General features: G+C 49.2%; 1 protein-coding gene across 3 annotated transcripts in view; it reads right to left on the bottom strand.

Moving 5' to 3' along the window:
- Positions 1 to 25,151, bottom strand: part of PLPP4 (phospholipid phosphatase 4) — a 130,309-nt gene that overhangs the window by 74,681 nt on the left and 30,477 nt on the right. For all 3 annotated transcript variants that reach the window (XM_086681023.1, XM_086681024.1, XM_025918043.2), the window contains exon 2: positions 8,175 to 8,283. In XM_086681023.1, coding sequence (XP_086537149.1) covers positions 8,175 to 8,283 — 109 coding nt within the window. The remainder of the gene's footprint in view (positions 1 to 8,174; positions 8,284 to 25,151) is intronic.

The raw sequence follows: 25,151 nt of genomic DNA, 5'->3' as shown, positions 1-25,151 counted from the left end.
TTATCAGCTGTGGTCCTGAATGACTTAGCTGTTTAAACACCAAATCAGCAAGTCCTATCACCATGGAAGGTATTCAGAAGAATGTGGCACCAGTCTAAGGGCAGCTGTATAAGAGGAGATTCAGAACTAAAGCAGAGAAGCAGAAGATTTCCCCAAGGGCGACTGGAAAAGGCAATGCTCACTTGTGCATTAATACCTCCAGCGACATCTGTGAAAGTTCCCAGGGGTGCCTGGGTGGCTCTCACACTTGAATAACAGTCGGGTTCATTACAAAGCTGAGTCCCTCAAGTAGCCTTACAAGACCCGTCTGGGAATCTACATTTTGTACCAGGTGTCTCAAATGATACTGATGCTGGTGAGTCAGAGGTTTGACTTGCGCATTTAGTGTTTCAAGAGTGATGATGGAAGCCCCTGCTTACTTAAGTCCAAAGTTACAGTCAAGGTCCAAGAAGTCCTTAGCTCCCTGTTTCCTCTCATGTCAGACACGCAGACGAGGCCACACACTCCCCAATAGGGAAAAGCAGCTCACTCAACAGTGAATGGCGCACAGTGACCCCACTGATACTCAAACCTTAAATACCAGAATAGCGCAGGACTGGAGACAACATTACAAGGCAATCCCGGATGGAATACTCTAAGGTAAGACTGACATAAAACCCCAGAAAAGATACGAGTTGACAAGACCTTGCCTACCTCAGAGGCTGCCTACAGGAGATCCTGAGCTGGAGTGTACCAACCAAGAGGAGACAGGGACACCACAGGGGAGACCGATAGCTCCAGGCCCATGAGCAGGAGCCGGAGAAGGCATCAGGACCACCCAGTGGCTCCAGGCTCGCAGCCTGATGGCAAGGGGATCTCCCTGAGCACCGCTTCCTGTCTCAGCTCCCCCCCAACTCTGATGGCCCAACCAGAGCCATCACTTAATTTCACCCCTTCTACAACTTTCCTATGTAGATGCACATTGGTCTGTTTTCTAGAACCACGAAGAAACTACTTCCTAGGCCTATGCTAGTCACCCAGGAGGGCGAGGGCTCCCCAGCTCATGAGCTTCACATGAGGGAATGCATCAGAGGAAGAACCACAGCACCCATCATCCAGGCGGCCACAGAAATGTCTGTGCCTGAGGGTGTAGCCATCTTTCTTTCCTCCCCTCATCCTAATGACACTTGGGCTCCGATCCCACTTCTTCTTCCTGGAAACATATCTGCCATATCCTTGGACAGCACAGTCTTCAAGTCAGCATAGCCAGAGACATATTTACATGTGTCATCTCTCCCCCTTTTTACCAAGATTTTCCAACTAAAAGGTAGATTTAAGAGATTAAGCCCCAGAAGCCAACCCATTAGGAAAACAACTTCCTTCTGGGCGGAAGCACCCCCGAACTGAGTAAGAGGAGTGGACACAAGAATGGGTACCCCCCTTTCACCCAACAAACCAGACTGAATGAAATCCAGGGCACACCCCTTCCACCGCTCCTGCAAAAGCCTTTAAAGGCGGCTGCTCCGCTGCCTGAGCCCTTGGAGACAAAGACACACAGACAGGAAGTGGGGGTGACCACTTCTACTTCCAAACAGATGTGGACATGTAGGACAAAGAGGCAGGCAAAATTTCCCCTGCTATTGTTTTCCCTTAGGTTAACTTTTCCAAGCTTTGAATGTTTTTTAAATCCTGGGAATGAGCCCAGTGGAAAGACAGTGAATGCTGAGTGCTTATTAAGAGGGACCGGAGAGAGACCAGAATGATGAATCCCAGCCAACCACTACTGCAGGACGCGGAAAACAGACTGAACCCTTCTCCATGCTTGAGTTTCCCTCACTAGTTACGAGAACAGAGGGCTGCCCCGCATACGGACGTAAGTGTGATAAACAGCACTAACGTGCTCTGAAAACTTAATTAGGACCATGGTATGTTCTGGGCATTTCATGCAAATTAACATATTAACACATGTTTACTTTATGGATAGGAAACTAAGGCACAGAGAGGTTAAGCAACCTGCTGAAAGGCACACAGCTACTGAGTTGAAGTGGAGATTTATACCCAGACTGTTTTTATATCAAGCTCTGGGATTTTAGCCATGGTGTTATAGCAGTTCTCACCTTAGAAGTAAGAAGCATTAATAAAACGTGGTAAATGCCTTTTCTCTGGAGTTGGAGGGGGAAGTAAGGGGGCTCACATCCAGGAACATGGGCAAGTCACAGAAATGTTAGGGACAGCTGTCATGGTTTCAGCACCTACTATGTGTGATGGGCTTCCCTCACATTTGTCTAATCTTCTAACTACTCTCCTGGGGGAAACATCCTCCTCACACAGCTAACAAAACCGAGAAAGAAATGAATTCTCAAAGGCACGCACCCGGTGGGCCTAGAAACCCTAACCTGCACTTCCGTGCTGCCTGGGCTGGAGTCTTGAATCGCAGCGATCACCTTGGTCCAAATGCCTCATCTTACAGGTGAGGAAACTGAGGCTGAGATCATTCTTGCATTAAAGAATGGCTTTGTAAGCTACTAATTAACTGTAGCGCACAGAACCCAAATATCAAGATAATATATCTCAGTCATCAGGCAGGGCCCATTTTGTGACTGGTTTTGCCTGGTGCTATTATACAGGCTGAGAAACACAACGTGCAGAACAGACTCCGATTAAGGAGAGCTGGGTTCAAGCTCCAGCTCTGACGCTTACCAGCTCTGTGGCCATGATCAAGTCACTCAACCTCTTCACCTTTGGATCTCAGTTTTCTCATCTCTAAGATGGGTGCAACAATACCATCCATAATAAATATTGCTACTGGGATTTAAATTCACCAGCAGTTATTGAATGCTTCCTCTGTACCACACACTAAACAAAGCACTGGAAGTCTATCACCCCACTTGATGCTCTCAACACTGTAGGAGGGGGAGAAGAGTGTTATCAAAGGCCCTTTATACAAGTAAGGAAACTGAGGCACTGAGAGGGTAGGTGATTCTTCCAAGTCACATAGCTAGAAAGGGGATCTGAGGCAATCCAGTCTGGAATGTACAGAGAAGCCCGACCCAGAGAATCCAGCAGCTAGCATCCAGCATCCACTGGATGCTACGATGTCATTATTTCCCCAGGGAAAAGTGTTAACAAATGACCCAAGCCAGTAAAGGAGTACCAGGATCCTGTGACCACACTACTGGGAACAAAGCGGTTTGAAGCTCCCGCCCCCTATGCCCTGAGTCTGAGCAGTGCGGGGAGGAAGTCAGGAACAGGGAAGAGCCTAATGCATCCAGGCAACCTGCCATTGCCTACACGACCAGCGACCAGAGTCTCCACCGGGGACCGGTCTTGTGCGTCCACCAATGAAACCAACACAGGAAGTACTGTCAGTTCCTGGGCACTGCTGCTCCAGAAGGTGGGTCACCTGCGGCACTGATACAAGACACGGTACTTCCAGGATGCTTCTGGAAAATGACAAAGCAGGGCCAGTGTGTCTGACGTGGGAGGGGCACAAGTATACCGAGAACTTTTAACAACGAAAGGGCTCAAACTCTGATGTCAGGATGTTAACCAGAGAAGAGCTTGTCACCGGAGTTCATTCATATCAGACAAACAACAGGCCCAGAGTGCCTTAATTTCTGGCACTTGACAGATGTGCTGAAAAGTGCTTATAGAGACAAGCCAGGACATGCAGTGCAGACACCTGGAAAGGGCCTTGCTGTGGGTAAGAAATTACAGCCCATCACGGAGAAAAGAGCTGTCTACGACTTTTGCAAAGAGTCTAAAAATTAAACTGTCTATCATGAGCCAGCTTTGTCTCTTTTCCTTCCCTCCTCCCCCCAAAATTAACTTTCTGTCTTCCCTAGAAGCATTCTATACTAGAATAGGAAACACTGCTTTCGAATCAACACGGTATCAGTAATATTTTACAGAAGTAAATCTTCTGGACTCATTGTGGCCAGGGCAGAAAGAACAAGGGCAAAGGACAGGTGTTGGGTAGGGTTTGTTTGTTTGTTTGTTTGTTTGTTTAAGCCAAGTAAAGCAACTGGAGGACACCAATCATCCCATCAACTCACTACCTGAGCTTACCTATCAAGAGCTTTCCTGGGTCCGTCCAAGTCATGTTCGTGTCTGTGTCCCTGGGCCCTGTTCACTGGGCCCACAGGGCCCCTGCTTGCTTGTGTCTGTGCCTTGACACACCACCTCTTCTGCATGCGATCAGCTTCTCACCACCTTTCCACATCACCTGAGCCCCGAAGGAGACATCACAGTTGAATGGGTCCATGAGGGTCTAGCCTCTGGCAGCTGGCATTCAAATCGGGGTCTAGCAACTGGTGGTTGTATAACCTTGGACAAGTTGCTGAATCTCATTGCAGTTGTCATTTTCTCCATTGAAATGATGGGATTCCAAAAGTGATGACCTCAACAGGTTGTGACAGGGATTATCTCAGATGCCACTGCAAAGTGGTGAGCACAACTCCTGTATTCCAGAGATGTTACTTGTTGTTGTTACTGCCATGATGATGATGATGATGATGATGATGATGATGATGATGGTGGTGGGGGTGATGGTGATGATGGCGATGAGGAAGCTCCCTGCAAGTTTACCCAAGCTTCTAGCCCTTTCTAGATTCTATTTTTCTTTAGAGTACCATCTCTACCAGAAGCCTGTAGGACCCCTATATACAGGATATACCCCCCAGATCTGATTTGACTTTCCCATCACCTGAAGCTCCTATGGCTTTTCTTACCCACAGTAGGCTGGAAATGTTCCTTGAATCTACAAAGACACAACTACTAAGACAGAAACAAAGAGTATACTGAAAAGCAAAAAACAACACAAACTAAGTCTTCCTACAGCAAAAAGCAGGTTTTCAAAGATGCTATGATAAACCCCACACACTCAGGAGGGAACCATGACGTCTTTTGAATAAGGAAGCAGCTTTCCATAAAGACAGCTAAAAGTTTGGGAACTTCCCAGAAATGTTAATTCAAGACTCAGTATATGTGAAAAGAATTCTCAGCCTGTCTCTCTGGTCAACAGGAACCCAGAGTCATCAAGGGATACAAACTCTCAGAATCAAACAATCCAACCACACCCAACTTCCATGTAGAAGTTCCATCGTCACCTTAGCTGAAAGTGCCAAAGACAGAGAAAATGAGAGGGGCTTCCTGGTGATGTTATCACCATTGACTCTGTACTTAACTCAATCCCCTACCATTTTAATACTGTTTTTGTGACCTCTGACCAAGTTGCTCCTCTAAAATATACATGCGTGTGCGCACAGGCACACACACACACACACACACACACACACCGCTCCAGAGGCACTAATTTCCCAATCAAAAGACATGTGGTTTATTACAAGCTGTCTTTAAATAACACTTTGGGGGCGCCTGGGTGGCGCAGTCGGTTAAGCGTCCGACTTCGGCCAGGTCACGATCTCGCGGTCCGTGAGTTCGAGCCCCGCGTCGGGCTCTGGGCTGATGGCTCGGAGCCTGGAGCCTGTTTCCGATTCTGTGTCTCCCTCTCTCTCTGCCCCTCCCCCGTTCATGCTCTGTCTCTCTCTGTCCCAAAAATAAATAAAAAACGTTGAAAAAAAATTAAAAAAAAAAATAAATAACACTTTGGTTAGGAAGTTAAAAAGTTTGCCTTTAGATTAAAACACTCCAACCAAGGGGCACCTGGGTGGCTCACTTGGGTAAGTGTCTGACCGACTCTTGATTTCAGTTCAGGTCATGACCTCACAATTCATGAGATCGAGCCCCAACAGTCTCCATGCTGGGCATGAAGCCTGCTTGAGATATTCTCTCTCTCTCTCTCTCTCTCTCTCTCTCTCTCTCCCCTGCCCCTCCTCCACTCACACACAAGCACATGCACTCTCTCTCAAAAACAAAACAAAACAAAAAACCCATTCCAACCATAAGTAAAACAGACCCCAAGATTTTTTTTTATGTATTAAACAATAAAACTTGAGCCTTCTAAAGAAACCAACTTTGTTTTAAAAAACATTGAAAATATATATTTTATTACAGTCTTCCATAAACACCTGAAGGTTTTAATGGATCAAAGCAAACAGATGATATTTTATATTAAACTCTTTTTTTGAAAAAATTTTTTTTTCAACGTTTATTTATTTTTTTTGGGACAGAGAGAGACAGAGCATGAACGGGGGAGGCGCAGAGAGAGAGGGAGACACAGAATCGGAAACAGGCTCCAGGCTCCGAGCCATCAGCCCAAAGCCTGACGCGGGGCTCGAACTCACGGACCGCGAGATCGTGACCTGGTTGAAGTCGGACGCTTAACCGACTGCGCCACCCAGGCGCCCCTATATTAAACTCTTAATAAAATGCAGGAGAAAAAAAATCTGATTTATGTGGTGACAAAATATCTTTCCTCTTTGTGTTACGTGTATTATAAATTTATCTGCTGCTTTCCTCGTGTTATTATGGAGCCTGCATTAAATCTTGTGACCAAATGAATGAAATACATCAACTACCACTAACAAAACAAAAGGTTGAACTTATCTCCTTAGGAGATTCGAGGGTAGGAATCAGGATCTGAGGCTGAATACACTTCTATTCTCTGAGACTCACAGCACTGAATAACTCCTTTACTGCCTCCTATCCACCTCTGCCAACATGCAAATGTACCCCCTCCTATGTGTGTCTGCAGCCAGGGTATTTGTGGCATTTGTATCTAGACTTCAAAACAATCCATTGTTCACAAATCTAGGACACAGCCACAAATTTCTCACAATATCCCATATGAGCATTCATCTCCAAATTGTGTCTTACAGCACGTAAAATGTGAAATCTTTGAAGAGTGGGGATAAGTGATAAGCGCTTCTCCCTTTCAAAACCATGGCATAAACTAGCCAGACACACACTAGTTCCTTTATTTCTAGGGTTTATGGAAGATTTGAGTTAGAGCAGAAATGGAAAAAGTCTAATTTTAATACTCAAGTGTTAGGTAAAGCCTGAACTCTTCAATTCCCCCCTGAAATTTACAAAAATCCAGTTTAGTTTCCGGTGGAAAAGCAATTATTAAAAGGCAAATAAAATAAGATTTCAAAGCTCTTGTAATGTGCTGGGCATTTCGGGATGTTTTCAGACAAAGATCTTTCTAATCATCACGAATTAACAAGATTTCTTTCATAAAATCAGAGGGATTTCTTTCAAGATGCAAAAATATTCTTCATGTGCTCTATGAAATCTTTAGAACAACCACGTAAGTTTCCAGAGGCACAAGACACAATGGCTGGTCAACAGGAATAGCCTTCAAGCTAGAAGACTAGCTCAACCAAAAATTACATTACTGTTCCGTAACAAGGAGGAGCTTAAATATTTCCTCTGCTACAGAAAGGCCTGATGGCAATTCCCCAGGAGGCCATTAGCATCAGCAAGGAGTCTTGGACACTCAGCTCCCAACCTACATGGCAGCCTCAGGGATGAGCCTGGGCTCAGAGCAGGCTGCTTGGATCTCAATCCTGGCTCTACCACTCACTTGCTGTGTGGATTTGGGCAAGTTCCCTCCTTTCTCTAGAATGTAATTCTGCATCTGCAAATGTGAACAAGACTGACATCTTTCTCACTGTAATGTTGGGTGGGATCAAATGAGATAATCCTTTCTTAAGCTCTCAGCACAGTGCCTGGCATATAGGAAGTGAAATGTAAAAGGCTTCAATAGCCACGGAGCAGGGTGAAGAGGTAAAAATAATCCTGCTATATCCACCAGCTATTTGGATGCTGGCCCATTTGTTCTAGAAGTAGAAAGGTACAAAACACTATCTGGGGATTGAGTCATATGAGGTATCGCATCAGAAGTCAACTGACCTGCTAGAACCAGAAGAGTGGTTGACAGAGCTATCTATATAGGGCCTGAGTTTGGCAAAACAGAGGTTTATTCCAGAAGGAGATGGAGCAGAAAAATCCATTTCTGGTCTTATTTTACCGTAAGTATTTGGAAACAACTCGGCACAGCTCACGTAAGCCAGTCCCTCCTCTTTCCACGGTGTCAGGCAATTACTGGTTCCATATGGCCAAGCAGTGCCCGTCATGATCTGGAATGGAGTTTTAATGCCACGGGCTGCTCACCTCCTCTTTCTCTGAGACTGCTCACTGTCTTCAGCAAGGGTTGGCAAAGCAGAAATGGAAACCCATTTGGTTCATACTTGGGAGACGGGTCAAATCAGCCATGAAATCGCGGTACTTACGAACATGAGGCGGGTAGGTATGTTGTCTGATTGCACCAAAGGATTTTTGTAGAGCCAGATCTCTTCTGGCTGGATGACCCTCTGGAATGGGTCCAAAAACTCTGTGAAACTGAAACAAAACAAAGAAAGATGTGTGAGCGCTCTCGTCTGTTGCCTGCATTTCCCGAGAAGGCCACTCCTTCACGCCCTCGGTAGAGAATCCAGCCTCGGGGGAAGGAGGAGGGGATGACAGGGTAAAATGGATCGAAAGAATTACCGAGACATGGTAGACACTGTACAACTTTCTGCCGCCGAGGACCAATTCTGGGCATAAAAGAATGGTTGTAAAGACCCTAGGAAGTTGGGGCTCCAAAGTGAACTGAAAGCCGAAGGGCAGAATGGGGGCTCGGAGTGGGGCGAGGCCAGGCCAGCAGCCGGCTCTGGGGAGGAAGTAGGCTGGAGAAGGAACAAAGGTTGAAGAGCCACCGGGGCAGCACCAGGGGGAAAACGGCGGGTTCTTCCCTCCCCTCCCTTACCCCGGACGGCGTGCTGACACCTCGTCACCAGTAGGGGGCAGAGTGAGCAAGAAAAGCTTCTGAGAGAAGACAGAAGGTTGGGCAGGAGGAAAGCAGAGAGAAAGGCAGGCAGGGAGGGAAAGCGGGGGGCAGTGAGGTGCATCCTGGGGCTGCTGCCAGGAAACCAGACCGCTTCCCCTCCTCACCTTGTCAGCCTCCCAAACCCTCCCACACCCTGGGAGCCCACAACACCTAGGCGGACGGAACCCAGTCACCACCGAGAGAAAGACAGGGAGCAAGGGGGCTGAGTCCGCGGGGATATGGTTTGCTTTGTCAGCTCGCGGCCATCAGGCCACCTCCAGACCCTCCGGACCCCGTTCTGTACCTGGTGAACTCAGTTCAGGATGGGGGTCCGACAGAGCCAGGCTGAGGCTGACTGTCTTTTCTGACCTCGTCTCAGAGTCTTGTGGTGTTATCTGGTTACACAAGAGTCTGAAAGTCAAGCCCGGGTTCCAGGGAGGGGCCTGGACTCCGCCTCTTGGCAGGAATGTGACAAGGTCCCGTCAGAAAGAAGCCAGTAAGATGACACAGGTGGCTTTAAAATAACAACCTGCCACCCACGGGCCGTCAGCAGTGTTAATGTGCCCAGAGCCCCGCTCTCAGAGGCCCCAGAACCTTGATCCCCGTTTCTTCCCCACGCAGCCGGCACCGTCCCTCCTCACCTCGTTTGTCCCCCGCGTGTTACGACCATCGTGGCGATTTTTCAAAGCCTGCAATCAGCCTTTTGCACAATGCCACACCCCACCCCGAGGAGCTGCAGCCAGAACACATCTATCAAGCAAATTATATTCCCTGGGAGCAGCAGAGCCTAGAGACATAGATGTCCCTTCTCCAGCCACGCTCCAGCCACCGGTGCCTGCCCCTGAGATTCCAGACAGCAAGGCAGCTACGCAGAGGACCGTGGGTCTCAGAGGGCAAACGGGGGCAGAGGTGGGCGTGAGGCAGAACGGACAGGTCTGGAGACAAGACAGGGTGTTTCCAAGAAAGGGCAGCCCAGGCCCGGAAACCCCCTTCCATGAGCTCTCTGTAGGTGGTTTGGGAGCCAGGAAGTGGAAACCCGGTTTCTGCTGAGGAGGCCAAGCGCGACCTCCAATTACCTGCTCACCAGGGCTCACTAGGCACTGGGACCCCCCCACCCCCGCAGTGGCACTAGATCAGCGCTTCCCAAACGTTAACGTGGCCAGGATCAACTTTGGGGTCTTGTGCTGACAGGAACAACCAGTCCTGGGTGGGGCCAGAGAGCTGGCATCCCCAGCAAGCTTCCCGGTGGTGCCACGCTGCCCGCCTGTCAATCAAACCGCGATTCGCAAGGGGCCGAGGCACTGGCATCAAAGGGAGGGAGCCTATTAACAACGCAGAGTCCCGGGGCCTCACCCAGATCTACTGAATCAGAATCTTCATTTTCAGCAAGAGCCCCAGGGGATTCATGTGAGCACTAAGGGTGGACACACAAGCTCCCGGGGACGGAAAGCCGGTGCTTCCCGGCTTCAGCCATTTGAGAACCAAGGGGCACCTGGGGGGCCCAGCTGGTTAAGCGTCTGACTCTGGGTGTCGCCACAGGTCATGATCTCATGGTTCATGGGTTCGGGCCCTGCATCCAGGCTCCATACTAACCATTAGGAGCCTGCTTGGGATTCTCTCCCTCCCTCTCTCTCTGCCCCTCCCGTGTCTCTCTCTCTCATTCAAAATAAGTAACTATTAAAAAAAAAAAAGAACCAAGTTGGCCAAGTTTTGCCTTATTCCCCCTTCCTCCCCTACTGTGACTTTCCTTGAGACTTGGTAAACTAAAAGCCTAGAAGAAATTTCATGTCACCGCTTAATTACAAAGTCAACATTCCCTCTGTCAACAGCCGGTAAATGTCAACATAAACACAATGAAAACAAAAGACCGCTATTAAATTCTTTGGTGCCTGCCTCTGAGAGGAGCCCACCCTCCCTGTGAAGGCCCAGGGAGTGTCTGTCCGTGGCCTTGGTCTGTCCGTCCCCTGCAAAGAGGGGAAAGACGGAAGGAAGGGGAAACGGGGAGGGGGGTGAGCGACCCTCTCCATGACTGCGGAGTTGGGGGCTCTCACCCGTGTGTAACCTAAGCGCACATCACACAGCCCCTAAAATCATCTCTAAGCACCGCTGCTGTCGTGGAAGCGGGTCAAAACGTTTTGATGCAGAAAGGATAGAGTTCCCACTAAAGGCAACCTCGCTTTTCTTTTGTGAAAACTGTACCTGCCCACAGCCAGGTGACTTGGCTTGCTGTTGGATGTAGATCCGAGATAGGCTTCTTTAATTTCTCTGCTGCTCGAATCGCACAACTGTCTCAATCTAACCGTATACCGATTTCTTCCTCGCAAAGGAGGAAGAAGAGTGTTCTTGTTTTCTCCCCTAAGTTTTCTAACGGTGCGGTTTGAAGAACTTGGAAAACATACACAATGAAAATTCAGAGACATTATTCTAACTATGCTGAGCAATTCTCTTTTTTTTTTTTTTTTTAATTTTTTTTTTCAACATTTATTTATTTTTGGGACAGAGAGAGACAGAGCATGAACGGGGGAGGGGCAGAGAGAGAGGGAGACACAGAATCGGAAACAGGCTCCAGGCTCTGAGCCATCAGCCCAGAGCCCGACGCGGGGTTCAAACTCACGGACCGCGAGATCGTGACCTGGCTGAAGTCAGACGCTTAACCGACTGCGCCACCCAGGCGCCCCAGCAATTCTCTTTTTAATTCATGCATAAATCCTCCTGAGGCTGGGTTCCTATCCATACTCTCTTTCTCCGTCTCTGTCTCTCTGTCTCCTCATGGCCAGTCCTGTTTCCACAGCCCAGCCTGACTCTTAAGCAGCATACGGTATCTGCTTATATAGGAAGGGTGCAGTAGGGGAGAGGCAGTGGACCACCATCATCTTTGCCTCCTGCTTATTCATTCAACAATCACGTACTGAGTGCCTGCAATGTGCCAGGCACTGCCCTATGAACCCTGGGGAATAAAACACACGTGGTCCCCCTCTTGCGGAGGTTACAGTCAAGGGACCATGAAGTGCCAACTGACTGGAGAATGAGACGTCAAGGTCTTCAGTTACAGATGTCAGAGCTGTCTACACAGATCGCCAGCCCACTCTGCTTTCAGGAGATGTCGGGTTAGGAGTGTTCCAGTAGGTGGACCCATGAGATGGCCTCTAATCTAGGGCTGCTTATGAGGATCCTAACCCCCTGGAAATGTCACAGGGTGTGGACCTATCACTGTCCACATGCTGAATGGGGCAACATTCAGAATTAGGAACCCAGAAGAATGGCCCATCTTGACATCACACTAGCAAGGAACAGTGAAGCCTCTGTCCCCCATGCTGCTTCTAACTCAAAGCCAAGTTCTCAAAGCTCCGCTATCACCCCCCCCCCTTTAATCATATCACATACATAGATGGCATAGCTTTTTCAAAATAGGTTAACACTTCAGTCACATACTAGACACAGATTTCTACCTCCTTTTCCCACAACCAAAAATAACACAAGACTGTACTGAAATATGAACCTAACCAGACCATTAAACTTGGTTCAAATCCCTGCTTTGGCATTTGCCAGCTGAGGGGCTTGAGAAAAGTCACTTAACCTCTCTGAGACTTCGTATCTTTCCCCCCACCCCACCCCCAGGATGGCTACACCTTCCAGGGCAGTAATAATACTGCTATCATCAGCAGTAAGAAAAGTTACGGTCTGCCAAGTGTCTAGGGCACTGAAGGCCTCCACTGATGCTCCTCCAGTGTGAACATCAACACTGCTGAGGACACAACGTGGGTCTGAGAAGGACTCCCCACCCCCATTCTCCCCAACCTTGGGGCAGGGAGGTTGCATTATGGGGGAAGAGGGTCAGACAGACAACGATGACAACTGTCACTCATCATCTGACCATTCTGTGAGCGACAATGGCCCAGGAAGTCCCTTTTGAACCTTGCAGTGTGATAAAGAAGTTTTCCAGGCAACAGCAAAAAGTAAAGCCTGTTCCTTAACTGAACTATTGACTTGCCCCACGGGTGGGCATCTCCCATGAGAGAGGGAAAACACTTACAAATGGGCACTGGATGCGGTCAGTAGACGGGCAAGTCGCTCCAGGCCCGGCAGGGAGGAGGTGTCTCAGACTTACTGTTAGTCCTAGGACAAAGGGTGGGATGAGGCCACGGACAGAATGTACTGATGAATTATCTCTGTGAGCCAGCAAGCCCGTGACCTGTCTCTGAACATACAGCCTTCTCCTGAGTTTGGTGGTTGGCCATCCCAAAGACAAGAGTAACAAATTTCATAATAACTGGTTATCACATTTGGAGCCATCTTGTGCCATGCCCTTGACCTGGTGCTTTCCAACATTATTTCATTTAATTTTCATAAGAGCCTATGAGATAGAAATTGCTGTTATTCCCATTTTATAGACAAGAACACCGAGGCTACAAGACAAAGGGTCTCTTGCCTAAGTCATCACGGCTCTATGTGCCTTGGAACATCCACTAATGCACGTCCTCCTCAGCACATAGTCTGGAACTTTAAGGAAAGCACATGCAAATACACACACACACACACACACACACACACACACACACACACATACACACACACTGCCCACCAGTGTAGTGGCAACTGCAATTATCCACAATTAGAAATATAGCCTTGCTCTTGGGAAATGCAACATGTTGATCTCAGTTCTCAGTGTGAAGGCTGAAATCAGATTCTTGCAGAGGGCAGTCAGATGTTTGTTGTGAAGGAGGGAAGGGAAGAAACAATGCACAGAGAAGGAGGTGGCAAGAGAAGTAAAGACCCCAAGAAGTTGCCCCCAGCATCCCCCTCCTCCCCGCCCCCCAGAGAAGCAGGTGCCGTGCAGCAAAGCTGTCGGCCGCTCACCTGCACTGTATCCAGGAGACCAGCCCTGGACCAGATGAGGAACGGCTCCCATGGCCCCCACCCCATCCTGGGGATGGCCCCTCTTCTCTGCAGCAAGCTTCACAAAGGATGGGAAGGCAGGCTTAGCGAGGGTGGCCGCCCCCCGGGGGCCGAGGCACAGGCACAGGCGGGCTCCACTCCTCCTCCCCCGGTTCCAGCCCTCATGCCCTTCCAACTCTGTGGGCACTGACTCCGGAGGGACAGCCTGGGTTGGATTTGCACTCACCCTCACTGACTGCGTGACCTTGGGCAAGACGCTTCCCTTCCTGGGCCTTGATTTCCTCATCTGCAAACTACTGCTGATGATGACACCTACACACCTCCGTCAGAGGGCTGGTGTGAATATTAACGTGATGGTGTGAAGTTCTTAGAAGGGCACCTGCGAATAGCACGCATTCTGTACGTGTGTTACTGCACTGCAGCCGAAAGCCTCAAATTACAGCCTAACACTGGGTCCTGCCCTCGCGTCTGAAACCACACGGGCTTCAACCAGCCTGACCACAAGCTCCCTTCCCTGCTCTGCCCCCTCAGGGGAGGTCCCCCGGCCAAACAGCCTTCTTTATCAAGGGGCCAGGTGAAATTATTGCTTATTATCCCTGAGTATGGGGTTTCGGTCCCCTACCAGCCCACAAACAGGCCGATCACATCCTCCTGTAGGAACCAGGGCCACCCCTCCCTCTTGGAACTACACAGCCTGCCTCCCACAGGCCCTGCTGGCTGGCAGTCTCCTCCTCCCCTGCTGTGCGCATATGTGACTAATAAACTTCCATCCCTCTCTCTGTCCCAACCTCGGTGCCATGTATGGCCACCCCCGTGGCCCCTAGGGAAGGAATCCCTCCTCACCAAGGGTGTGAAGATAGGACGATCAGAGCATGTACTCCTTGGACAGGCCCTCTGTACATGATGGGGTGGGACAGGGGTGGAAACGTCTGGGCCGAGCCTGGAAATGTCTTTGATCTATCCAGCTCCAGGAAGGAAGAGAAAGGACCAGGGGTGGGCAGTGTGGATAAAACAAAGCTGCCGACCCAAAGACTACCTGCTCACACTGGCTCTTCTTCAGCATTTAGAAAAACGGCCCTGGGGGTGCCTGGGTGGCTCAGTTGGTTAAGCGCCTGACTTCAGCTCAGGTCACGATCTCACGGTTCGTGGGTTCAAGCCCCACATTGGGCTCCGGGCCGACAGCTCAGAGCCTGGAGCCTGCTTCGGATTCTATGTCTCCCTCTCTTTCTGTCCCTCCCCTGCTCATGCTCTGTCTCTCTCTGTCTCTCAAAAATAAATAAAACGTTAACAAAAAATTTAAAAAAAGAAAAAGAACAGCCCCAATCTGCCTCCCCTATACCTGTGGTCACCAATACTGGGACCACAGACACACATGGACTTCTGACACACACTCCATGAAGTACACGACACCTCCAACCACAGATGGATCCATGGATGTTTGGTCTTCCCAAACATGTATACTCTGAACTTAATCAAGCCTTTGGATCCAACTTCTAGCTTATAGGAAACACAGGGGCAGAGGAACAAGACAAATGCCCTCCAGCAATGAATTAGACAAGTCTAGGAATAAAGCTAGATGGAATGTTCCAGATTACAAGACTCTGAAGAGACAAGACAACCAAATGTAACATGCATTTGACTGGATCTTGGGTCAAAAAAATTAAAAAGCCATTAAAAAGAAACTTTGAGGATGACCGGGGCAGTACAGACACTGGAACGGACTAGATATCAGGTCATAATAAGGTACTAATTTCCTTCAGTGTGGTAAGAACATGGATATGTAGAAGAATGCCTTATTTTTTGGAGAAGCATTTAGGGAGCTTAGGATAATCACCAGCAATTTACTCTCAAATAGTTCAGAAAATTATACATAAAGCATATAAATACAGAAATAACGCAAATAAAATAAAATGTTAATTGCTAAATCTAGGCGGAGTATACGGGGGAATCATTTTGCTGTTTCTACTTTTCCGCATATTTGAAAATGTCCAGGATGAGATGCTGGTATAGAGAGGTCCAGGAGCAGGAGCCCCTAAAGTGGGGGAACTAGGACAGAAGGTAATGTTGGCCGTGAAACTAAATGTTGGCAGCCACAGCTGTGGAGTTGAAAAGGCTATGTTCTACCCTTGCCACTTACAAGCTGTGTGACCCTGGGCAAGTTACGCCTCCTCTCTGAGCCCTGGTTGCCTTGTCCACGAGTGGAGATAACCACACAAACTACCTTCAGGGCCGTGGTGAGGAATGGATGGGGAGGAAACGCATAATGGACTCAGCACAGAGCAGGCTGTGTGACGCTCAGTAGATGCCCCCTCCCCATCAGGCAGCTCCTGCAGCCAACAGCATATTCAAACCACCGCACAGAAAAAGCAGGACACACCCAAACATGCCTGCAGTGGGGCGGGGGCGTACCCGGAAGCATATTTCGCAGCAGCACCACGTTCAAAATCATGTGCATCAGCCCAAAAGTCCAAACATTTAATCCAACAATTTCTGAACATCTCTACAGAGGGTGCCTTCCCTTTGGAAGTCAACAGAAGCCTGAAAACATTTCACTGTCTGAATTCAAACAGAAAATCCCGGTCTACAGACACGCGGGCTGCAAAAGCCAATGCATCAGGTCCAGCTAGGACTTCGTGACCGGGGGCAAGCTGGCGAAGTCCCCTTCCCATCTGTAAAATGGGCAGCACCCCTGCTGAAATGTAGTGAGAATCTGAGTTCAGTCAGGGTCCATCAGAAGCACCCAACAACTGCCATTAATACTACTACTCACTGACAACTCACAAATTAAAAAAAAAAATTCCTAAGAATACGCATCCCACAAAACAACGTGTGGACCTTATCTAGATCCTGATTCAAAGAAATTAGGTGTTCATTTGATTGGGGATTACAAGTGGTGTTGTGCTCTTGGCGGGGGCTGGTTCAGTCTTTTGTTTCATTGTTTTTGTTTTTCTTAAGTTCTCATCGGTTAAAGTTTTTGAAGTATTGGCATATGAAATGATGTTATGACTGGGCTTTGCTTTTTTTTTTTTTTTTTCAACGTTTATTTATTTATTTTTGGGACAGAGAGAGACAGAGCATGAACGGGGGAGGGGCAGCGAGAGAGGGAGACACAGAATCGGAAACAGGCTCCAGGCTCCGAGCCATCAGCCCAGAGCCTGACGCGGGGCTCGAACTCACGGACCGCGAGATCGTGACCTGGCTGAAGTCGGCCGCTTAACCGACTGCGCCACCCAGGCACCCCTGGGCTTTGCTTTAAAATACTCCATCAATAGGGGCGCCTGGGTGGCTCAGTTGGTTAAGCACCCAACTCTTGATTTTGTCTCAGATCACGATCTCATGGTTTGTGAGTCCGAGCCCTGCATTGGGCTCCACACTAATGGCGTGGAGCCTGCTTGAGATTCTCTCTCTCCCCCTCTCTCTGCCCCTCTTCACTTGTATGCTCACTTGCTCTCTCTCTCTCTCTCTCAAAATAAATAAATAGGGGCACCTGGGTGGCTGAATCGGTTAAGCATCCAACTTGGCTCAGGTCATGATCTCACAGTTTGTGAGTTCGAGCCTCGTGTCGGTCTCTGTGTTGACAGCTCAGAGCGTGGAGCCTGTTTCGGATTCTGTGTCTCCCTCTCTCTCTGCCCCTCCTCCACTTGCACTCTGTGTCTCTCAAAAAGGAATAAATGTAAGTAAATGTAAATAAATAAATAAATAAATAAATAAATAAATAAATAAATAAATTGTAAGGAAAAATACTCCACCAATAAAGGGGGAGAGGGGACCAGATGAAATCAAAGTCCTGATAACTGGTGGAGGGTTTGTGACAATTTCCACAACACGAAGTTCGTTTGTTTGTTTTTTTTAAAAATGATTTTGCTCACTGGCCAGAAAGATACTCCAAAATTAAGTGTTTTCTCAGCCAAAGCAACTGATGCTCTTGGAAAGTATTATTTCAGTCAAGTGTACAGACAGAAAGAGGAATGAATAAAAGTCAGCAAGAAGAAAGGAGAGACAAGGGAAGAGGTCAGCTGACTCACAGAAGGAGTTCCCTTCCAAAACCTGCACACCTAGACCTATCTGAAGACCCCCAGGTCAAGACCCCAAGGTCGCCTCAGAGCCTGAAGCGATGAGGAGTCCTCTCCCGGGCTCAGATGCTGCCCAGACTGGACGCCTCGGAAAGCAAGTGCTTCATAACTAAGGCGGTGACATGTGGGTGACAGTGAGCCGTGGGGGACAGGTGACTATGGGCAGAGCCAGGCAGCTGAGACTAAGGCTCTGAGAAACCTATGGAATCTGCCTCCCACTGGCTGTCGGGCCTCCCAGAGCTCAGAGCCTAGGCCCAGGCTCAGAAAAGCTCTCCCAGCAGGGCCGGCAACGCAGAGCCCTCTGGGCCAGACACATCTCCCAGCAGAAAACGTTGCAGGGACCACCAGACTGTCTCTGAGCCACAAGCAAACAAAAACCACTCCAAAGGAAAAAAAAAAATGTGTGAAAGGGGACGAGGGAGGAAAGTTCGTATCTCTTTGCTAACAGACCTCAGTCTCCAATTAATCTTTGGCTCTAGAATGCCCAGGGAACCATTCATTCCTGGATTAAATAAGTCTTTAGGAATTTAGCCACAGCTGAAAGCACTCTGGAACATTCTACGTACCCACACCTGGAATATGTGGTATGTGGCCACACCAGGCCACATAAAGACCCCAGAATACACCACTGAGCAGAGTCCTGGGGCAGCACAGAATGCCACTCAATGCTTAGGACAAAACACAGTGAAGACAGAACTTAATTTGAAGGGGTTTCTGAGCTATAATTTTAATTAAAACGCATCAGCCAGAGAGAGCACTTGTTCCCAACTGGGGCCTTCAAGTGTCTTCGAGATCTTGCTCCCTTACAGCCTCATCTGAATTTCCCCAGTGGCAGTTAGCAGGGGTCCAGCCTGCAACAGGCCCTTCTTCCCCGAGTCCTTGGCAGATATCAGCAAAGCCCTGACCTGAATGAAGCCCCTGATCATTTTCTCCATGACTTATTTTTCCATGTTCTAGAATGATCTTCAGTTGGGCTGGTAGGTGAAAGGAGGAAGATTCCTGAGACTGCACAGCCACAAATCAGAAGGCCCAGGGCCAGGGACGGCCATGATCAGACAAGAGGCTGATGGGCAGGGGCAGGTCAGGGCTGAGAGCATGTGGATGTGAGACAAGACGCTGGGGTACATCTCCCCTCGGCATGAAAACCTGCTCAGCAGCCAAGGTCTGGAGGAGGCAGAAGTTTCCCCCCTTCTACCCTGAGGAATGGCCAGGCCTGTGGTTTTCAAGCAGATCAAGAACCCTCATTTTTGCCCCCAAAGTTTTTTGCTGTCGGCATCACCTGCACTACAAGCCCTCAACCCCCTAATGCAAAGTCAAGTTGGGACACAGTCCCGTGGACCCGGGTTAGGCCGTGCGTAACTGCAGGCTCCCTGGGCCGGTTTCCGTGGCCACAGTGACAGCCAGCTCCTGAGTGAAGGACCCAGCAATGGCTGCCTGTTGGTACGACTAGGCTCTGTGGCTGGGATCCATCTGCTGACTTGAAATCTTCCTAGGAAAAGAATCAAGGATAAGCCAGGTCATACCACCACGGCCGCAAAGACACAGTGATGATCTCGAGGCTGAATTCAAGGGCCACAACCAAACACCAGCTCCAAATGGGCACCAGGGACTTTTGTCTGCTTTCGATCGGAGCCGTAGCCCCAGGGCTTAGAGCAGTGCCTGGCATGAAGTAAGTGCTCAATAAATACCTACTGCACCAAGACTAAACAAATCCACGGCCGCTATTTCAACAAAGATGGGATCTTCTGTCACATGGAATCTTCAGTCGGCGGCTGGCAGCTGGCCGCCCTTGGACTGAAAGCAGCTTCTTGCTACTACATTTGCTTTGGGCTGCTCGGTGTTTTTTGTTTTTTGGCTGTTTTTTTTTTTTTTTTTTAATGTATAATTCACGGCCAATGTTTAAAAACCAGGAGCTCTTACTGCACAATCTGCATCTCTGGCTTCCGTTGAAGAATTTGGTCTGGAAACCTCAGGCCCACATCCCGCCAGGGCAGCAAACTGATGAAGGAGCGAAGAAAGGGCCGCCCGCCTGGGAGGGCCAAGTCCTGCCTCGGGTCCGGCCACACCCGTTGTGTTTGTGAATCTTCTCTTGCTTCATGCTCTTCTCTGTGGCTGCTGCAGCCTGGCTGCTGGCTGGCCCAGGAGTGGGGGGCACTTAACAGTCTCCAGGACCCCCCCCCCCCCCAGTCTACGAGGCCAGTGCCCCCAGTGGATGAGTGCACCTCTCTCTTCTCAGGGAGCATGGCTTTGCAGACGGCTCGTCTGCTGCCTGGTTTGTTAGAACGCATCGGCCCACAGCACTTGGGTGCTCCCCTCCAGCGGCACTGGCGGCGCCTACCCACCCCTGCAAACCTTGGTCTCAACTCTGTCCCAAGTGACAAGAGACCCCCCCCGGCCCCGAGGCACTGCTGAGAACTGGGTTTGATGCGTCCCCGGTCATCTCAATGGCTCCTTAGTAACACAGTAAATGAGATGCCATCTTCAGAGACACCCAGAAGAAAGAGAAAGGGAGAGGAAGAGAAGTGGGGAGAGAGGAAGCAGAGTGAGGGAACATGGGTCAGCTGATCGCTTTCTGAGTGCTTCCTATAGGCCAGGAGCCTGCTAGGCACAGGTTACAGCTTCCCTCAACCACTCCTCACAACGAAAAGGTAGGCACTGCCGTCCCCAATGTCCAGGGAGGGAAACTGAGGCTCAGAGGGTGTTGTGTTTTTGTTTTTGTTTTTGACCTGCCCAAATTCAGTCAGCAGGACAAACAGCAAAACTGAAGCTCAAACCCAGGTCTTCTACCATAACCCTGGGCTATTTCCACAGCCCCCCCGTTTCTGGGAGGGTGGGCAAGGGTACACTGAAGTGACAGCAAAACCACGGGTGGGCTGCAGACAACTCCACTCGGTACAGGCAGCGGCGGGAGGATCCGGGGTCTGCCCGGGTGGTACAGGGATGCAGGCTGGTGCCGGACAGCAGCTCACTGGACCAGAGCCAGCTAGCGGCCACTGATTACCTTGTGACCACAGGAAAATCGCTCCTTCAGTGTTGTTGCTTCTTGATCAGTATAATGCAAATTCATTCGCTGTCTCATTCATTCATCTGCAGTAGAGCAAGGCAGTAAAATGACCTTGGCCCAATCACTTTACTTCTGTGTGCCTGTTTCTCATCTGTAAAAGGATTACTATCCATGAGATAACTGGCACGCAGTAAGCAAGCCTGATAAATGCTCAGTTTTACTCCTCACTCATTCATTCATGCAATCATGTGTTCAACAAGCACTGACATCCGCCTATGACTAGGTTTTGTCACCCTACTCAAAAGGGGCTAGTGTTGATCCTGGGCTCCTAGGGCACCGTCTTCCTGCTCTCTGATCCCTCTCCTTGCTCACTTTGTCTTTCTTAAGCTCCTCTCCCTCCCTCCAGACCCTTCATAAATAATGTTGGGGGGTGCCTGGGTGGCTCAATCGGTTGAGCGTCCGACTTCGGCTCAGGTCATGATCTCACGGTTCGTGAGTTCAAGCCCCACGTCGGGCTCTGTGCTGACAGCTCGGAGCCTGGAGCGTGTTTCAGATTCTGTGTCGCCCTCTCTCTCTCTGCCCCTTCCCCCTTCATGCTCTGTCTCTCTCTGTCTCTCAAAAATGAATAAACATTAAAAAAAACTTTTTTTTTTTTAAATAATGTTGGCCCAGGAGCCCATCCTAGGACTAGGGCTGAAACAGTGGGGACCACATTGTGTTCTCAGGGCCCCATCAGCCCAACTTCCGGCCTTTCCAAATTGACATCTCCAACCCTAATACCTACAGGCCCGTGTTCATTTCAAGCATTATTCACCATACGCATGATACAGGAACAACCCTAAGTGTCCTTCAGTGGATGAATGGATAACGAAGAGGTGCTGTATATATACAATGGAATATTATTCAGCCGTAAGAAAGAAGGACATCTGCCATTTGTGACAGTATGGATAGACCTTGAGGACATTCTGCTAAATGAAGTAAGTCAGACAGAAAGAGACAGATACTGTATGATCTCACTTCTACGTGGAACCTAAACAAGCAAACTCATAGAAACAGATACTAGAATGGTGGCCAGCATGGGCTGCAGGTGGAAAGTAGGAGAAATGGGGAGATAGTGGTCAAAGTGTAGCAACTTCCAGCTATAAGACGAGTAAGCTCTAGAGACCAAATGTATATATGGCATGGTGACTACAGTTAGTAACACTGTATCATACACTTGAAGTTTTCCAAAACAGACCTCCAATGTTCTTACCACAAAAAAAAGATATATTAACTCTGTGACACGCTGCAGGTGTTAACTGATGCTACAGTGATAATCATTTCTCAGTATATAAGTGCATCAGATCAACATATTATATACCTTAAATTTACACAATTTTTTTTAAAATTTTTTTTTTAACGTTTATTTATTTTTGAGACAGAGAGAGACAGAGCATGAACGGGGGAGGGTCAGAGAGAGAGGGAGACACAGAATCCGAAACAGGCTCCAGGCTCTGAGCTGTCAGCACAGAGCCCGACATGGGGCTCGAACCCACAAACCGTGAGATCATGACCTGAGCCAAAGTCGGACGCCTAACCGACTGAGCCACCCAGGAGCCCCTAAATTTACACAATGTTGTATGTCAATTATGTCCCAATAGAGCTGGGGAAAAGAAAAACACAACTGGGTATAAAGATCAAGTAATACTAGTAAAAGGAGGCTAACAGGACGCTGCTAAAGAAGTCAATTGTTGCTTCTCTGCCTTAAATGATTCCCCAGAGTCCTTTAACTTGTGATTTTATAAGTGGTATCGCGTCTCCAAATGAATCCGTACCCAGTGCGACTGGCAACATTACCAATCAGAATGACCCCCTTGCAGAATACTAAAGGTGCCTCTCAATCGCCATCTACACAATCAGAAGCAGGGATGGCACCTTCTCCCCTGTAGACACAATGCCTTTGTTTAAAAACGTAACAGTGAACCCCCCTGGCTGTCTCTAAAATATAACAAAGCAGAAGCAGAAGGGTTATACTTGCCACCCTCAACCTGTCAGGCAGCCAGCTGGACTTATCAGAGAGGCTTCCCCCGATTCTGCAGTCATTACGGGAAGGTCTTAATTGGCTTTCGCGATTTTGCACAGCACTGCGAATTTGGATAATCGAGTTTGGAAAAAAAGTGTAATCAAGCTGATTTATCCACAATTATCTCCCCCTATTATCCTCCTTGTTACCCCATTCTGCAATTACTTGCATGGAAAATTTTTATGTAATAGAGACATGCAGGCAAAGGCAGCGGATCCCCTGAATCCCGCAGTGAGCGAGGGGCTCAGCTCTTCCCAAGGACCCTGGGCGCCTCCAGGAGGCGGCCCCAGGCAGGCTGACCTCAAGGCAGGTAGTGTAAATGAGGCGCTAATGCCCAAAGAGCCTCTGCTCCAAAGCTAGTGTTCCTTGAACCCTAACTTGGAAACTCACACTTAGCACCCTCTGAGAGAGGACTGGCTCCCTGTCAGGTCATCCAGTGGACGGGGCTGACCACCACCAGGCGCATTCCAAAGCAAGTCCAAATACAACAGTGGAAAACGCAGCCATTGACGGTTGCTACCGGCTCTGACATTTGAATGGCGACCCCCCTCCCGATATCAATAGTAACTTGAAACAATATTGTACCATCTGGCATTCTCGAGCCACATGTTGTTCTGGATACTCTCCATGCACCATGTACCTCTTCTACTTCACAAACCCTACGGAGTATTACTGGCATTACGACCATTTTACAGATGGTCGAACTGAGGCCCTCAGAGGCCTCATAGTAACAGCGTAGCCAGATCCCAGAGCCTTCCGAGCCTGTGCTCTGTGCTCATACTCACTAAGGGGTCCCGGCTCAACAAAGAGCAGGTGGAGACAGAGAGGTTTATCTTCACATCGAAGGATCAGCTGATCTTTTACAGGGGGATTTGGGAAGAAACAGGAAAACTTTAAAGAAACGGAAAGGAAGCCACCCACAGATGCAGGCTGGTGGGGCCGTGTTGATTTGAGGCCACTGGCAGTGCCTGTAGGAAAGTCCACGGGTGGAGGTCCCGGTCTCAACTGGGCCACCACGTGCCTCATGACTTTGCAGATGGCACCTGTGTCTCTGACCCTCAGTTTCTCCATTTGTAAAATGCGTGGGTGGCCCCTACGCAATACCGGTGACTTGTAGGTTTGAAGGGCTTCTAATGTGAGAACAGAGCAGAGCCAAGAATGCCCTGGGACCGCGCTTCTCAATCCTAGCGGCACAGTACGCTCACTCGAGACACTTTTTTTTTTTTTTTTCAACGTTTATTTATTTTTGGGACAGAGAGAGACAGAGCATGAACGGGGGAGGAGCAGAGAGAGAGGGAGACACAGAATCAGAAACAGGCTCCAGGCTCCGAGCCATCAGCCCAGAGCCCGAAGCGGGGCTCGAACTCACGGACCGCGAGATCGTGACCTGGCTGAAGTCGGCCGCTTAACCGACTGCGCCACCCAGGCGCCCCTCGAGACACTTTTAAAAATATCACTGCCCTTGCCCTGCCCCGGGCCAAACAAGTGTGGATCCCTGGGCGTCCCGGGTGAGGTACTCCTGCTCTGGGGCCAACAGGACACTTCTCTTTCCGCTTCTGTTCTTTTCTCTTTTATGTGGATTTTCCCTTTGATTTGTGTCTTTACGTCTCTTATTCCTTTCCCCGACGAATGAATCAAAAGTGTTCCTTTTTAAAATGCGACAAGGAACCCATAGCATCTGGCATCGAAAACCATGTGCTTGTTTTGTGTTCTGCCCACGAGTCCTACTTCACAGGGACTCCCCTCCGAAGGCCTCGCCAGTTGTGGGCAAGGCCGGTGGCCAGCACTCCGTGTCTGTGCCGCCTGGCCTCGGCCGAGATTAGCCTGGGCTGGCCGCAGGTCCCTCAGCCTTGGACGCCACTCCCAACGGGCAGCATGAAGAACCATTTGGATTTGGAAAGAGAGAGACGATACCACTCCAGCCCTGAACTCGGAGGCGCCAGTCCTGAGCAGGTGCAAAGAGTTTAATACATGTCCGTTGAGGCTGAAGCGGTGCCAGATGCAGGGATCCAGCCAGAGTGAACACGGCACAGCCCGTGTCCCAGGGAGCCCAGCGTGGATGGTGGGAAGGAGGCGGGGAGAGGGGGAGGCACAAGCCTAAAAACCAGCTGTCGTAACAAACCAGCTGTTTGAACCAGCTGTTCCCTATTGCTGTCGTAACAAACGGCTAGTGGCTTTAGCAACACTAGTTCCAGAGGTCAAAGGTCTGATGCACATTTCACTGGGCTCAGATCAAAGTGTAGCAAAGCTACCTTCCCTTCTAGAAGCTCTGGGAGAGAATCCGTCCTTGCCTTTTCCAGCTTCTAGAGGTGTCCCTCATTCTTTGACTCATGACCCCCTTCAACTTCACAGCCGGCAAGAGTGAGT

The sequence above is a fragment of the Puma concolor genome, chromosome D2 (genome assembly GCF_028749965.1).
Source record: "Puma concolor isolate L17-30 chromosome D2, mPumCon1.1.hap2, whole genome shotgun sequence".
In the NCBI taxonomy this organism is placed as follows: Eukaryota; Metazoa; Chordata; class Mammalia; order Carnivora; family Felidae; genus Puma; species Puma concolor.
The sequence above is the reverse complement of the archived record's forward strand: the minus strand, read 5'-3'. Positions and strand labels throughout refer to the sequence as shown.